Here is a 17991-nt window from a genome sequence, read left to right as displayed (position 1 = left end):
GCCCAGAACATTCAGTGCCGTAAATTTGCATTAAGCGAGTTACCGTAATGACGGAATTTAAATGTTCGATCGTGAATGAACGCTAATGTAAGTTTGTCGACCTGTACGTCAAAGGGACTTTCTCTGGGACGAATCGGTCACAATTAACGTAACTAATTATTATAAATACGTTGTGTGGACAACTCATTTCACAACAGACAACTGTTGTCTCCTGTTTCATTGTCATGTAGAAACATTTACGCTATCTCAGTCTATATGTTGTATACAAATTAGTTATGACTAAATTTTTTAAATACTAAATATTTATGTCCAGTTCTGCTAAATAAAACAATAATCATATCATTATTATTTGTCATAGATTTTCACGATTGCCCAACCCAACCTTTCTTAGATTCCAATTTTATCCGGGCCTTTGCAATCGTTCTAGGATTTTCGCAATTATCCGATTTGACCAATTATCCTGTATATGTTATATAATTGGTTCGAATAATCTTTTAAAGTAGTAATAATCGAAGTTCAAGAAGAAAATCAATGGTTGCGATAAAAAAATATGGATGCGATGATCGTAGCTGATGGTACTTATAATGTTTCAATATTTTTATTATACATATACAATACAATAATTTATCTGCAGTAAATTATGAATAGCATTATTAATTTTTGTATTGTTAGGAAAATTTCGACAACCTTTCGACCGTTCGAATACATAGATACTATCCAAGAGAAAATAATATAACTCCATTGCCTCAAAATTTGATTTATGTAGTCACGAACCAATCAAAGGCTCGATAGTACAGACAGACAAACAGAGTTACTTTCGCATTTATAATATTAGTATAAATAATTGCTATAGTCACTTTATAACTACGATCGTATTCTGCGGTATATTTCGAGTTTGTTGTTACTTTTCTACTTTAATAGCTTTATAGGTATGATATCTTCATTCGTGACCACAGTGCATATTAGTGATTATATCACGGATTTTTTTGCAGAATTTAAGCTTTATGCCAAAAAAAAATAGCCAGTTATTGTTTTCCTTTTTTAAATACAAGTATAAGTTCAAATGACATTATACGTCAAATATTTTTTATGATATTCTAAAACATATGATATTTTTGTTAATTATTTAATATTTGAATAGTAAAATGTAAGTATTTCATAAAATTCTGTATTATAATATAAGGCTTTGACTGTAGAATCCAATAAAAGTAAGATGTAAAAGGGGTGAATTAAAGCCGTAAGGTCTGCACTTGCCCATGAATCACGGCCGCGAACTTTAGACGCGATTCGCGCTAGGTCTCCGTGAAAAATATCTCTACACTCGCAACGGTCACGGTTTCGTTCAAAGTTAAACATTTTAACCCAGCGCGAATATTTTGTCGCCGGATTAAAATCGAAACCGACCGGAGAACGCCGCATGTCGGTCATAAGATGTTGGGAATAAACAATGAGCCTTAATTTATTGGTCCCTACATACTCGTAGCACATTGTGGTTAAAAATCGTAAACAAAAATATACCTAATTTTGTAACTAAAATAAATGAGAATAAGTGTTATATTATTATATCCATAATTGTACGTTGTATTTATCATTATTTTAATACCTTATACATACAAAAAAGGTTTGTAATTATTTTTTTTAAATGGTACATTATTTGCATACTGCACTTCATATAAATATCGTCTACCATAAACTTAGCTTATACATAATACCGGATCCTACACTAGACAATTGATTCTCAACTATTCATTCTCACAGTCTTAAAGCGGATTGTAGACGATGCAGTCATAAATAAAAGTTAAACGACGTATTCATAAGCGAAATTTCACTCTTTCTATATAAATAATGCATGCAGTGTTTGACCATGACCGAAGAATAAATGCCATGAATACTAATACGACGAACAATAACATGCATTTCTCCTATACGTTAAATTTCCCGTGAGGCTTCAGGCGTTTAATATGGAGAGACACGCTCCATAGATACTTTTGTTAATTTAATTGGTAGCTATAAATTAAGTATATGTATATTATATATCATATGTGTATGAAAATCAAAATAAATATGAAAGTACGAAAATGAATGAAATATTCAGTATTTATACATATACTTGTAGTATAGTTTAGTTTCTAATTGACAAAATAAAGCGTTTCTAAACGATTATTTTTTTCCATAGAATTATTTTTCTTGTTTAAAAAAAATAAGTAATATTATGGCAATATTAAAATATTATATTTGTATATACAAATTGATGTAGTAATTGAAAACTATCATTATTAATATTACAAATTTACTTGTATCGATATTGTTATATAATTTATTGACTATCACCCCTTTCATATTCTTTTCTTTCTGTCCTTCACAGTTATGAAGTTGAGTTAAAACTCTCCTATATGTATAATTATTATTATGTATCATTATCATTATTTATCATGTTGCGAATTATTTTAACCAGAAAACCATTCAAGTCCTATTCAAAATTTTGCTGCAACCACAATATTTAACCTACCAATTAATTAAATATTTTATAAATACAAATATTTTATATACATATTATATTATATTTAATCTAGTACCCATTTTTTTTTATAAAAACAACGGTTACAATAATTTCGGCTTAAAATAAAATTACAGTGCTAATTAAAAAAAATATTCTTTTTTTTTTTTTTTTATAGAATAGGAAGGCGGACGAGCATATGGGCCACCTGATGGTAAGTGGTCACCAACGCTCTTAGACATTAGCATTGTAAGAAATGTCAACCATCGCTTACATATCCAATGCGCCACCAACCTTGGGAACTAAGATTTTATGTCCCTTGTGCCTGTAATTACACTGGCTCACTCACCCTTCAAACCGGAACACAACAATATCAAGTATTGCTGTTTTGCGGTAGAATATCTGATGAGTGGGTGGTACCTACCCAGACGAGCTTGCACAAAGCCCTACCACCAGTATTACCATTCAATCGTATATAGTAGTAATATAGTTGTTGTATATAGTTTAAAACCGTATCGTCAATTGTTAATAATTGCATTGCTTCTGTACTACAAAGTTGCAATCTGAACACTATAACTAAATTATACAATTACCTTGTTATGTTAAATCCTCCGTATTATCTTCTTAAGTAAGTTAAGTTTAAATATTATTTAAAAATGCCCTTATTCCACAGAAGATTTTTTTCTGAGGACGATTTTATTTCGTTGTTCTCCATTTATCTCAACTTGAATAAATTATGTCGATCAATAAATGGAGGGAAAGTACCGAGTAAGTTACCTATTAATACGTTTATTATTAAGTATATCTAAAATTACAAAAATAAGAAGCCTATTGAAGCTTCTTAAGTTTAAGTAATATTTTTGATTTTGAGAATTTAATAAAATAAATTGTAAGTTTAGTTGTCAAAATTAATATAAAAAAATAATAATTAAATAATACAAATTATGAAATCGATTATTTGGCTTTCGAAATTCGGAATAATGTCGTTCTATCTCTACCATAAGGGTCTTAAGAGCCGACTAAAGGATTATATTGGATGTTTAATGCACTTGTCAATAATACTACGACTTACGTAGCACTTAGCGTCTCAATATCTCGTATAGTGTCTGGAAACTAACAAAAAGCATTTCAAGCAGAGTTTGTGACAGGCTACCGGCCAGCTATAAAAGTCTGCCAAATGCTATTTTGCAGTGCTATAAAATACACTACGCCAGTCCCAGTCCAGTACAATAAAAGAGATGGGCAAGCGAAAAAAGAATGATTAAAGATAAATAATTCTAAACTTATTATACTAATTTCCACCCGTGACTTCACACATCTGTGGAGGGGGGGCACTATAAGGTACTTATGTCCTTTTCTGTACCCCTGATATACGATTTATTCAAAATTACATGATGATTTTTTAAATTATTAAGACGTGAAAGCGGAATAAGCAAACAAACTCACTTTCGCATTTATTTAATTCAATTAAAACATTTAGTTGAGTTTAAAAGCAGTGGTATTCAGTTAAAAGTGCTGAATATTAATGTAGATATAATTATTTTTTTACTTATTTACAGAGCTAGTACAAAGCGCGTGTCTCAATGGGAAAATTTGATGAGAAAGTTCTCAGAAGCTCACAACGAAGAATGCAAGTATGTTTTTTTTTTCAAATATCCATTTAAAATAACTTCATTCCCCGTACAATACGTAAAGTTGTTCATCCTCCGCCTGAACCCTCTCGAAAAATTTTTTTTGTTTTTTTATACAATATCTCAATTTACATAAGCATATTGTTAACTCCAAATCCTTTCGTACTTTTATTATAACTAAAATGTATTCAGAGTTCATCTAAACTAGCTGGAACACAAAAATACACCAGTTACAAAGTTTGTTATAATGTAGCAAAATTTTAATGTAAGCTCCACATACAAACGCGATGCCACCCAGTTATTTTACCAGCCAAACATAATATTGTCTGACTTGTATAATACAAAGTATTGACTTTGATTCTGAATTTCTTTCTCATTTGCCTAACGATCGTGTTATAAATAAAAAATGACAAAAACAAAGGTTCATATAAAAAATTAAATCTATTAAAGTATCAGACTTGGTTAAATGATTTATTGATTTCTTTTGAGACTATCAAACCTATAGGACCATATCCTTGGACATACCCCGGGTCCTACGATCAATGAAGAAGTTTCCCACGGGCTCCCAGTACGAAGGCACTTGGGACATGCTGGGAATGAGTGGCTATGGTGTTTACAAGTTTCTAAATGGTTAGTATAGTCGGATTTAACAAACACATTCGGTTAATTACTGTGTAAAAAACCAAAAAAGCTTAACTGTTCACTTTATAATTATACCCAGAAAGATTTTAAGGAATAAAAGTAAAACTTGGTATAAGAGCCATACTCATTTTGTAAAGTCTTTTAATAAACAATGACTTGTAATATTTACTTATTCATCCGTGTTTCAATATTGCTATATTAAATTTCTAATATTTTTTACAATAAGCTCAAATAAGGGACTACACGATTTTGTTTGAGTTATATACAAGACACAGATCTAACAAAAGACAATAAATTTGCTATTCACAACGTACTGACATGGTATATAATATATATAATATATATAATATATATTATATATATATATATATATATAATATATATATATAATATATATGTACACACACACATACAAATATATATACATGTGTGTGTCTCTTGAGAATGCGTGTATAAGAGCGATTTACCAAATACACATTTACTTAATACGCAATTTTTATTTATTGTAACGACTTTTTTTATATAATAGAATGAGTTGTGTGTTCTACAAATGTAAGGACTAGCTGGTTTGTTATTCTAAATAGTGTGAAAAGAGTTAATATAAGACACTACTTTATTCCAAGCAAATTTAGCTTCACATCCCTTACGTCATATATTACTAGTTAGTATAATAAGGTTAGCCTAGCTGTAAGTTTGAGGTAAACCTCACTACAAGGATCATTTCCTAAGGAGTAGCTTGTTAAGCTTAGGAAATTTGACCGTACTTGTTAGCCCAACGGTGCTTAAGTGGAGATATACGATATTAACATTACGTTGCATACCTAAATTACTGTAGTGTAGAATATTGTGTTCAAAGTGTTGTGTTTAGAGTAACTTAATACATTTACCTCGTTTACAGGAATATATCATTTTGAGTAAATTATTGTACTTTTGTAATATATAATAAATAGATTTTGCGTTTCAATTTGAAGGGTAAGTGAGTCAGTGTAATGATTACAACAAGAGAGAGAAAAATAAAATAGAGAAACATAGTCTATCAGCATGAAAAAAGGCAGTATATTCTGTACCGATTACTTCGCCCTCGCATCTTTAATAGATATCCTATAACATCAATATTTTACAAATACTTTATTTATAATTATTTTTTATATTACAAGACCAAGCTTTGTTATTGGCTATAATAATTATGCAAGGTAAGTTAATTGCCTGTCATTTACTTACTACTGGGCAATAATATAATCAATAACTAAAAATAATATCTATGTAATTTCAGTAAATGTAAGTAAATCATAATAGGAATTTTGACACCAGGTGTAGTGTACGAAGGTGAATTCGATGACGGGATGTTCCATGGTGACGGCCAATTAATATATCCTAATGGTACTGTCCTTCATGGCACATGGAACAAGGGTCAGTTAACTGAACGGAGACTCATATTTGCTGATGGCTTGGAGTACAGCGAAATAGATTGGAAATATTGTAGGATGCCTGATAGAAGGTTAGCCACAGGTTTTGATTTATTTAATAATGCATTTTGAGCGCAACATATAATATCCAAATATGTGTAAATGTATGTGTGTATATTTGTGTTGACCACATTACTAATTCTAAAATATAAAATAAAGCACATTCCACTAATCCGATTTATCTTAATGGATTAAAATAAATTTTAAAATCAAATAACTTAGGTACAAACAAAGCAAACATTTTTCTATCATATTTTTCGGTAAATGCTAAAAACTTGGCACAGTCTATCGCTCTCGTGGCGGCTATTATGTAAGTAATTTGTGCTTTGCCAATCGGTGAAGAATAAAGCGCTTCTTTTATAAAAACTGTATTTGGCACACATTTTGATATAATTTATAACATTATTTGATCTACGTGCAGAGCAAGTTATTTTATTTCGATGGGACTTAGTATGCTAAGTATATTTTTTATGATTGCAATTTATCAATTTTTTAACTAAAAATATATTTTGACAAACAATATTTTATCATTTATTATTATAGTTGTTATATTGTTTATTAAAAATAAAACGATAAATTTATAAATAACCTAATTCGCTCTTTAAAAAAATTGTATATAAACGGCATCTTGTTCTAGGTACACGATAGAGTATGATAATGGCTTTAAACCAGCTGGTCAATCGTATCTCACAGCAGACCAACCCACGCGACCAGTACCACCTGGTTATTATGATACGGGAGACGGTTTTTACGACCCTAAGACCAAGGTTGTATACAAAGCTGAAGACCTAAACACTATAATAAGGTAAACGAAGGTTTTAGCTATGAACTTTTAATCTGAATTTATTTTTTCTTGAAATTTTCTATAATCTCTCAATGGTAAATGCCAGTGAAAATATTTAAAAAATACCTTTACTATCGAAATAATATAAGTGTTAATAGAACAACCTGTGGCTTTTTAGTAACAAATTGTCACTTTATCCCAATCGATTCGAAACGTAATCATTGCCGTTAAGGTATTTTCCTATTCTACTAACATAACGATCCAGTTGCGTTTCGGTCGAAGTTGAAACGGAATAGAACCGGAGACGTATCGTGAGAGTTCTCAATTAGTAGTTTTGATGCCCAGAGGTTCAACTGAGTTATGAATTATTACTCTACGCAATTGTTTATTGTCATCATAACAACAATACGGAAGAATTAAACGATAATAAATTTATATAAACGTCTATTTGAATTCAACGTATGTCGTTATAAAAATATTTCATTGCACGCTATAACAAGTTTTTGACGAAAATTTTCAGTATAGTAAAAACGTGCAAGTAAATTAAATGTTCGCTGCGAATATCTGAAACATCACACCGAATCACACGGAGCGTGCTTAATTATAAATCAGTCGATCGTATCGTGATCACTGATAATTGACTAGCTGATTAATTCACTTCATTTTCATGAATCCGGGGATGAGCTTGTATAAATGTTTTATAAAAAATGTATAAAAATTTTACTCATTTCATCTCATCTACTTCGAATTTATTTTGCAACACTTATTATATGTTTATATTAAGCAACTGCATATTAAACAAATATTGTGGGTTAATATTCGGGCAAGCACTACCTCTTTAACCAATTTGATGTCAAATTAAGTTCATGCTTATAATACTTATCGTACTTATTGTTAAAGAAAATCTACTAATCTACGTACTTACAAGATAATTAGACAATGCACGCAGTTAAGGCCCGGTACTACAGAAGGAAACAAAAATAACTTACATATTTTGTTCCTAACGTTAGGCACGTTAGGAATAAAATATGTAAGTTATTTTACGTTAGTGTTGGGTACACTTTAAATTATTCCGTTAAAAAAAAATCATATCTCGTTATGGAACATAGAGACGATTTACTAAGACTAGTGTTGTCCAAAATTGACCATAGTACACGTTTCGAGCATTTTGATACTCTTATTCATTGTTTTGTATTGATTATACTATAGGTTCTCAATAGCTATCAAACAATAAAATAAGAAAATCAGTTGATAAAAAAGTAGAAATCGATAATAATTTTACATTTGTTTATAAAAGAGTTAATTTATATTATAACCTAATATATTACGTACAAAATATACAGATAAGTCAAAAGAGTATAAAGTGCTTTATTACAAAGCACTTTACAAATACCCACCCTCTTTAACTCCCCCTTCCCCATAGTCAATCTACGATAGATAAAAGTACAAAGCGAACTTTAATGTAGACTAATTAATTTTTAATAACGTCAGTGTAACGTAGGAGATTCAATACTTGACGACGTAATTTTACGGCTGTTAGCGGCTGTTAACCGCTACTATATTTTGTTCAAATCATAGTCAAAGATAAGATAGGAAAAGTATAAATAATATTGTAATATTCACAAAAATATACAGTAAAGGTAACGCAATTGCGGTAAAAGTTACCATAAACACCTTAAAACAAATCGAATATAGACAAAGCTACAGGTAAATCTATTTCCTGTTAAAATAATCCAAAACGTTTCGCCTGATATTTCATTCTAAATTTTAATCTTATATCGGAATACGATTTAACAACTTTCAAGCAACAAATGATAATGTCACAGTTATATCGATTTCATATACATATTTATGTACTCTTACGATACTTAGTTATTACAACAAAAGGATATTAAAAATTCTAAATCTGATTTAAAATTTTAATTATAAATAATATTATTGAATGAAGGATTGTAGCTGTAGTATAGTGGTAAATTTGAATATGGAATTTCAAATAATCCAAAAAGTTTTCATTCATTTATAAAAAGTATATTTTTGCGTTTAACACGTGGTAATAAAAAAATAAAAAAACCATTACTGAAACACAATATTGTACAAATAACGAATACATAATTCAAGTAATTTACGTTACAACTTTAAAAACAGATCACCATCAGTTCGCGAACAAAAATGGATAATAGATAACTGCCGTACGTCACCAGACCTTCCGCTTGGACCTCGTAAAGATCTTTACGAAGAGTGGCTTGAACCTCAAGTAAAGCTCATTAAGCCTCCACCACCAGCGTCTACATCTCGTGCTACAGAATCAGCGCAGCCATTACGTGATCTGGAGCCAGAAATTGTAAGATAATATTTTAGTAAACTGAAATACTACAGAGTACTTTACGATATAAGTACAAAATCGGCAAAAAAGTTGACGAAATGACGATGACGTCATTGAGCCACTCATTTATTATTTTAGGGGTTCTTACACAAAGGGTAAGCCATATTACTACGCCATGTCTTTATATCTTTAGAACCGTACTAACTAACCAGTTAACATATTTACATAATATACATATTGTATTATATTTTATATAATACAAAACCATGTGCAAATTAGAAGAAGTATCTCATTTATATTAATGAATCGGTTTTTTGTTTGACATTGAGTTCAGTGATGAAGAAAAATATCGTTAGAACACCTGCATGTGTCGCATGAAAATCTGCATTGGTACAATAAATTACAAGTTTAATAAATATAAATGTAATTTTATACACATTTATTTCTGCAGGAGGTGACATTTAAAAACTTAGAAAAAGATGAATCTGAATCATCAAGCAGCTCCGATTAAATTATGCTTTAAATTGGATCAACATTGTTAACATAATAATTTCCTAATTGTTATCATTATTAGATTAAGAAATTGACGTATAATTATGTTATAATGTTAAGATGCGTTTCTAGTGAAAAAAAAAACAATTACATGTTCATTTTTTTTCAGGTGAATACAAAGTTTTACGTTAAATTTTATTAATAATACTTAGCATATTATATTTATTAAAGCTCATCACTAGCTTTTACTTTATTATATGAACACTAATAAATAAAATTAAAACAATTTTTTAAATAAATTTTCTACACTTACATTCCACAGGGAGACGGAAGGGAAAGTATCTTTTGGAGAAAATCATCATCGCGATGGAACCAACGGCCACTTATCAAATTTGATACTCTGATATAACAAATATTTTTTTTGTAATATATACATTAATTTAAAAAAAATACTGCTTTATTTTTATTTATTTTTATTCAATGAGTAGTCATAAAGCTCTTTCTGTACGCTTTTTAAGTGAGACCTCGTATTCATTTAAAAATAAACATAGTACCTATTTTATCGATCATCCTTCACCGTTTATGTCGATATGATGGGATGGGATACTTAAGCATGCAATAGTATATAAAATATTATATAATGAATGGCATTATTTAAGTTAAAATTAACAATAACCCAAGTAATAACATGATCTAAAATTTCGAGTAAGAATCGATTCCAAAAAGATCTAAATAAATTGAAATTATTACAAATAAAAGTATTCATTTTAATTGACAAATTTATTCATACTAGCATTAACCAAACGTAACCGGAAACAGTTGTTTGACGTTACGATGTTACCATAACCTTGCTTTTCCCCAAAATGCAAAAGCTTGAACAAATTTACTAAAAATAAAACATAGATTAAGAAATTTAATATGCGATTTTTTCATGAAATTTTAATACATATTACAACAACTCTCATTTATTTATTTTATATTTTTATAGAAACTTGTATAAATATAATATATTATTGTTCTTAAATAATTGACAAATGTATATTTGACAATTTCAATCAGTGGTAATTTTCCTTCTAACATATACCAACACATATGTTATGAGCGAAAAAAAAGGAGCATGGAGTCATGTTAATGGACATCGATCATTATTATTTCACAATAATATTTGTATAATATAAATTAATCAACTGTTTTTTCATTGTAAACCATTAAGTTCCTATTATTTAGTTACATAATAAAGTTATATTAAATCGATTTTCTTATGATAAGTGAAAAGCCGCTCGTCAGGTTATTTTATTTTTTTACGAAAATTGTATCTGCGATACACTTGTATAATATTTTGGAAGAAAGCTTATAATGTTTGAAGAATGAAGTGCCACTACGAAGTTTTGTGCGTTACGCGGGAGGCAAGCGCATCAGAAATAAAAAAAGCTTATCGACGTCTTGCACTGCAGTGGCACCCCGATAAAAATTTAGACAATTTGCAAGAGGCAAAAGAGCAATTTCAAATAGTACAAAATGCCTATGAAGTACTCTCCGACCCTCAAGAAAGAGCATGGTATTATTAAAATCATTATTTATATATTTAATTCTTTGTCAGTAAACTTATTTGTTTATGTAGAATATTAGGATAGTGGATTTGGATACCAAAGATTGTAAATTTATTAAATTGAATCTTCAGGTACGACAACCACCGAGAGCAATTATTGCGTGGTGCAGGCAGTTCCTATAATGATGATAGTCTTGATGTTTACCCTTACTTTAGTCCGTCCTGTTATAAAGGCTTTGGTGATGATCCCCAAGGTTTCTATGGAATTTATTCTGAGGTATGTATGGCATTTTAATTATTTATTTAAATTATAATTACACATACTTTTTTTTATTAAATTTATTTTAAATATTTTTGTCTTATGATTAAATAATTATTTATGTTAAAGGTATTCTCCAAATTGGTATCTGAGGAAGCAAATTTTCTGGATGATCCAGAAGATGTTGACAAAATTCCAAAATTTGGAAACTCAGAAACTCCTTACGAAGATGTGCATGAATTCTATGCTTATTGGATGGCTTTCTCCACTAATAAAAGTATGAATAATCTTTGAAATATAGATTTAAAAGAAACTCCACATCTTTAAATATTTGTTAATATGTAATAGCTTTGACAAAAACAAGACGATGTAGACATTTTTTTCACTCTTGTCTTTATCCTTTATCCAGGTTATGTTTGGTTAGACCAATATGAAATATCTCAAGGTGATAACCGTCGAGTTATCAAGTTGATGGAAAAGGAAAATAATAAAATAAGGCAGAAGGCTCGCAAGGAAAGAAATGAGGAGATCAGAAGGCTAGTGAGTTTTGTTCGCAGAAAGGATAAGCGTGTTATTGAACATACCAGACAGCTTCAAGAAAAGGCTGAAGAAAATAAAAAAAAGGTAATATAGAAAGCTTTTAATATGGTATTTAATATATCCTAATCATATTATACATAACAAAGTTCTCCATTTTGGAATAAAAGTAATATACATTTTAACATTCTTAATTAATTAAATTTCATTGCTCACATTGCTCAAAACAATCAAGTGCAATTTTATATTTGCTTACTTGTTCTTTATGGTATATATTGTGATTTACTTACAGGCGGAGCAAGTTAGAAAAGAAAGAATAATACAAAGACAGAAAGAAATAGAAGAAGCTAAAAAGAAAGAAGGAGAGTCTTCATTTCTTCAAAATGAGGATTACCAAAAGAAACTTAGTGAAATTGAGTCATTGTTGGCAGAAGAATTTGGATTATCCTCAGATGATGACACTATTAGTGAGGGAGGAATGGAAAGCAGCAATGAAGAAAGTTCAAAAACTGAAGAAGTAATTTAATAACATTGTATTTATTTTTGACTAGAGCAAAATTATTTTATTAATGATTTATATTAATATTATTAAATTAACATTTTATTACAAATAATAAAAAAGAAGGAATTACAATTACATACTAATTGTATTTTTATATTTTATTAAATAAAATGTAATTAAAATGAAATTTTGAAATACATTATAATTTTCAGGTGAGTGAAACTTCAAGGGCAACAAAATCATCAGCTAAAAGTAAATCAGCTATCAAGAATTTGTACTGTACAGCTTGTAATAAGCTATTCAAAAATATAAATTCATTTGAAAATCATGAGAACAGTAAAAAACATAAAGAGAATATTGCCAATATGGCTTTGGATAATGACATTGATATCTCTGATGCTGAAGAAGATGAAGAAAGGCAGGAGAGTCCATGTAAAAACAAAGAACAGAAAATTAACGGACAGACTGAGGAGGAAGGTGATGAAATGGAAAATTCAACATCTGACATAGAAGATAATGACATAAGAGAAACTTTAAGCGATGATTCTGACAAAATACAGGTATGATTAACAGTTTATGCTGTTTGTACATTAATTGAATTTATTACTTATTCATTACAGTCTAAATAAATTTACATTACTAACATCAATTTTTGCAATACATTTTAAAAGCTTGGAGAGGTTTTTGCATTTGTGGTAGTGCACTATCAGCACATATATAAATAAACAAATACTTTTTATATTTTATTAGGTAAATGCTTAATATTAATTCTTTCCAGACATTTCGTTGTCATCCTCATTAACTACCATCATCCAATAAATAATTTCTATTAATGTTTAATTATTTTGATATTGTTTTTTGAATGAATTATCATTGAAACCCTTAGATTTTATTAGCTCTTCAATATTATGTAGACAAAAATTATTTCTTTTGTCTAGTTATAGCACTAAATTTTTCTTCAGCTTATGTCAATATAGTATTCATATTTATTGTATTTTTATAAAAAAATAAGTTTCCACTGTCCACTGTGTTCCCCATATATTTAATTGTGAATATAATAATAATATAGAAAATAAATATGTTATAAAATACTAATAAATATATACTACAATATAATCAATACCTAATATAAAATAGTATTTAATTTGTCATCTCAGATAAAAGATTTTATTCTAAAAAGTTATCTGACCAATCAAGTATAAAGTACATCGATGGATTGTTGTACAGGTAATAAATTGTTAGATTTTCTGATGATCATAATTTCTTAGTATGCAATCCCAAGATCTCAAACATTTCCTCCAAGTTTGATGGCACTTTTGAACTATATAACTCACAGTACAGAAGAGAATAAATAGGTTCTGAAGAATACTTAAATTAATATAGTTGGTATTTTTACAATCAATCGATGGTAAATTTGACCTCTCAAGCCTGAACTATCAATGAATATGACTTAATTTTTTTGGGTTACTATTAATCAAAGTCAAAAATCTTTATTCAATATAGAAGTGTTACACTTTCTTATTGATTGACATAAATCTACCACCGGTTCGGAAATAAACACCTCAGACCTGAGAAGAACCGGCGAAAGAAACTCGGCAGGTTTTTTTTTATATTTTATTATTTCATTTCTTTATAAGAAGTGCAATACATATACAATACTAGCCAAATTATATATACCTTTTTTTTTAATTTGAGATAACCTGGAGGCGATCGTTTCATTCCCAGGGTGTGCAATCATTTAAAAAGTCATCGGATGTGTAATATCCTTTAGCACACAAGCGTTCCTTAACGATTCTTTTAAATTTCACAATTGAATATTTTTGAATGTTTTCTGAGATCCTGTTGTAAAAGCGTATACATTGTCCCATAAAAGACTTACTAACCCTGTGTAATTTGGTAATAATGGTTGTAAGTTTATACTTGTTCCTGGTGTTAACAGTATGTATGTCACAATTTCTAGGAAAATCTTTTATGTTTTTTCGTACATACATAACATTATCAAATTTATATTGAGAAGCGACAATTATTATTGTACTACTTACTACAAATGCAAAAATATATCCTAGCTAATTTATTTGTACATTTGTATTAGTTTATTAAATAAATGTATTTTGTTAGTTTATATTTATAATCTTATCGTTTAACATAATGTATTATAAGTTATAGTAGAAACTTATCAGGTTCTAATAGCTACCAATATCTTTACTCAAACTATTTGAATAATAACCATAATAAATACATAATCAAACAAAGAACTTTTTAAAACTACTATCCTGTATTCTTTTGCATTCAGACAGAAAGGTTCATTGATTTTTTAGTTGTTGTCTTCCAGCTTTGAACAATTTTAACTGTAAGATTGTTGACTGGATTTGTCCCATTTCTTAAATGGCTTGTGTAAAGTTAATTCACTAGACTGTATTAATTATCTGTAGCATTTCATATTAAGCTTAATCAAAATAAACTTAATACTTTTCTTACATACTATTTTTAAAAATTACAGGCTTTACCCAAAAGTCAGAAAAAAAAGAAAAACAAAAAGAAGTCTTTCATACCAATGCCTGAAAGTGAAGGCAATGATAGTCATGACGAAATGAGTTTTAATGAAATAGAAGGACCATCAAGGAGTAGGAAAGCTAAAAAGTTTAATATGCTCAAGAGTCAAATTCAGGCCAAGAAAGAAGCAAATCTCAAGAAAGGCTCACAGTCTCAAACGTCAACAGAGAATTTATATGAAGTTTCGAGCACAACACCTACGGATGATGCCTTAGGTGAAGTAGGGTTGCCACGGGACAGACCCTCTTTACCAAAGACTCAAAGAAATATAAAACCTAAAAAATTAGTTGAAAGGAAACCAGTCCGAACAAAAGCTAGTGAAACTGAAGATTCCAGTAGTGCACTGAATCTTAGATGTGTTGTTTGCCAAGCAGATTTCCAGTCAAAGAATAAATTGTTTGACCATTTAAAAAAGACAGGTCATTCTATACCACTTCCTCACACTAGCATCACTCAAAAGAAGGGTAAGAGGGGTAATAGGTAAAATGTGCAATGAATTAGATAGGAAGAGAAGTATTAATTATTCACTGAGAATCAAAAGATTTTCTTTAAAAATCCTTACAAAATGTAAAATGACTTTATCAATCTATTTATTAAATTTATGATCACTCAATAAAGTATGCCTAATAATTACTGTTTTTTATTTATTTATAAATATATTGTACACTCCATTTTTTATTAATCACATTAATTGCCTTTCATTTGGTCAGGCTATAAACTACTCAAATTCTGGTATATCCTCGAAACTGTATCCTGGATATTCCTTGTATGCATAATATGCTATTCTCATATGATAAGCCCCAGGAAGAAACATTATACAACCTAAAACAATCATTGGCCATAATCTGTCAGAATATTTTGTATCTATATGACCAGTTACAATAAGACTTCCCACTATTAATAAAGAAGTTCCAACTATAAACAAAAACGCCGCTAAACTTAAGGCTTTCCAAGGTATCTTCTGAGGTGGTGCTTCAAATTGAGCGTCCGAAAATCCACTGTCGTCGTTGGGCACAGACATATAACCATCATACTGACGCCGAGATCTAAACCGAGACATTTCGTACAAGCTGAAAATAAATAAATGCCTTCAGACGGTTACAGTTCAAGTTATCGTTTTTGAAACAAAAATGAATTATCTTTTTACAACTTTACTTTATTATAACCAATTAAACTGTCATCGATTACATTTATATTATATACCTTTGATTGAGTTATTCTATATTAAAGTGATGTAGGTACCGAATGCTTATTTATTTGATATCCAATTATACAGTAATAATATAAACAACAATCAACATTAACAATATATATTTTGAACTGTCAAATTCCCATTTGCTAATGTCACTGTCAATGTTAAATACATAGTATAAATCTACAAGGTACCATTCACACGCTGTATTTAAATATAGTTATTATAACTTTAATTAACAACAACTTCAATAATCAAGTGCTTCCGTGACTATTTTTAAAATTATATAATAATAAGAACTCTTATGGCCACTATACAATGCAAAATAACTATAACAATTTTTTTTATCTAAGATTTATATAATTATTCCGAGCATTTCTATATTTGTATTCATGACTATATTGAAGTAATAAGTTGGTCATCATTATTCATAAATATATTCGTATGTATATGTATGATTTTATTTTCGATAATTACAATTTATTAAATTGATTGAGATCGTTAATAAGAATCAAATAATTGCCATTTTTTTATTTAGTTACATGAAATATATAATCAAAATTAAAGTTATTACAATAAAGTCCAATGCTTTTTTTGTCAAAAATCAAGCATTTAGCCTAATCTATTATTATATATAAAAATAGTTGATACCTGTAATTAGTCATTGTTTAAAAAAGCTGCGTGGCGATGAACAGGACTGCAGAGTGGCCTTGACCTAATGCGGCACGATGCAGAATATATACTCGGACACATGATTTTAAACACTTCAATGTACATTATTAGAAATAATTATGCCTCGTCTTAAAACGCAAATAATTATAAAAAATTTCAATATCATATAGCATAAATATTGTTATTGGATAAAATTTATTTTATATGAACCACAAATCCTTTTCTGGTATCATGAGCTTACAAAATAATTGTAGTGAAATATAATTCAAATTCATCTATTTTCTATTACTTCTATTCCTCCCTAAATAAAAGTTTAAAGTACATTTTCGACTTCAACACAAAGCGGAAAGCAAACAATGGAATGAGGCCAAACTGCTGCATCTAAGAAAGAATGATAGTTACATTCATAACACGACTTGATTATAAAGAATTCAGCATATTTTAAAAGCTAGTTTTATATAGGACAAAAGCTTTTATGTCAAAAATAATTAAGCAACCGAAACTAATTGAACTTAGAAGTACAGTCGATTAATATGACTCATATATAGCACTTACTATATCTGAGAGACTTCTTATTTTACAGAATGAGAACCTTCACTGTCCACAGATTTCGAAAATATTTCTCGAAAAAAGCTTAAGTATAAGCATTGGTAATATAAAGATTCGTGTCTGTCATTTTTACCGTATATTTTTATAGGTATACCTTTTAACTAAGCGTTTTTTCAGGAGAGCTATTGACACAATATAAATTTACATCTATAAAAAAGTTTAGTCAAAATCGGTCCATTTGCTTGTTTTATTATTTCTTGTTTTATATTATTTCTTCGTGTAGAGTATTAGAGTACATTCTTGTACATATAATAAAAGTGTAGATAAGTATCAACCAAATCAA

At 29.0% G+C, this 17991-nt stretch overlaps 3 protein-coding genes across 3 annotated transcripts; 2 read left to right on the top strand and 1 right to left on the bottom strand.

Annotated features, from left to right (window-relative positions):
* The first annotated feature begins 1113 nt into the window (after positions 1-1113).
* On the top strand, positions 1114-10244 carry LOC126772557 (MORN repeat-containing protein 5-like). The gene is made up of 8 exons (XM_050492958.1): positions 1114-1147; positions 3171-3265; positions 4057-4131; positions 4634-4758; positions 6082-6268; positions 6874-7041; positions 9166-9361; positions 10158-10244. Exons 2-8 carry the CDS (start codon positions 3234-3236, stop codon positions 10242-10244), a joined length of 870 nt encoding a protein of 289 aa, XP_050348915.1. The 5' UTR covers positions 1114-1147; positions 3171-3233.
* Positions 10245-10942: 698 nt separating this feature from the next.
* On the top strand, positions 10943-15863 carry LOC126772334 (dnaJ homolog subfamily C member 21). Its single transcript, XM_050492662.1, has 7 exons — positions 10943-11393; positions 11517-11661; positions 11773-11920; positions 12053-12267; positions 12473-12697; positions 12895-13242; positions 15183-15863. The coding sequence occupies exons 1-7, from the start codon at positions 11203-11205 to the stop codon at positions 15717-15719; spliced, it is 1809 nt and encodes a 602-aa protein (XP_050348619.1). The 5' UTR covers positions 10943-11202; the 3' UTR covers positions 15720-15863.
* Positions 15864-15953: 90 nt separating this feature from the next.
* On the bottom strand, positions 15954-16295 carry LOC126772556 (transmembrane protein 230). Its single transcript, XM_050492957.1, has one exon. It carries the CDS (start codon positions 16293-16295, stop codon positions 15954-15956), a length of 342 nt encoding a protein of 113 aa, XP_050348914.1.
* Positions 16296-17991: the final 1696 nt, after the last annotated feature.

The sequence above is a fragment of the Nymphalis io genome, chromosome 12 (assembly GCF_905147045.1).
Source record: "Nymphalis io chromosome 12, ilAglIoxx1.1, whole genome shotgun sequence".
NCBI classification, from domain to species: Eukaryota; Metazoa; Arthropoda; class Insecta; order Lepidoptera; family Nymphalidae; genus Nymphalis; species Nymphalis io.
The sequence above is the reverse complement of the archived record's forward strand: the minus strand, read 5'-3'. Positions and strand labels throughout refer to the sequence as shown.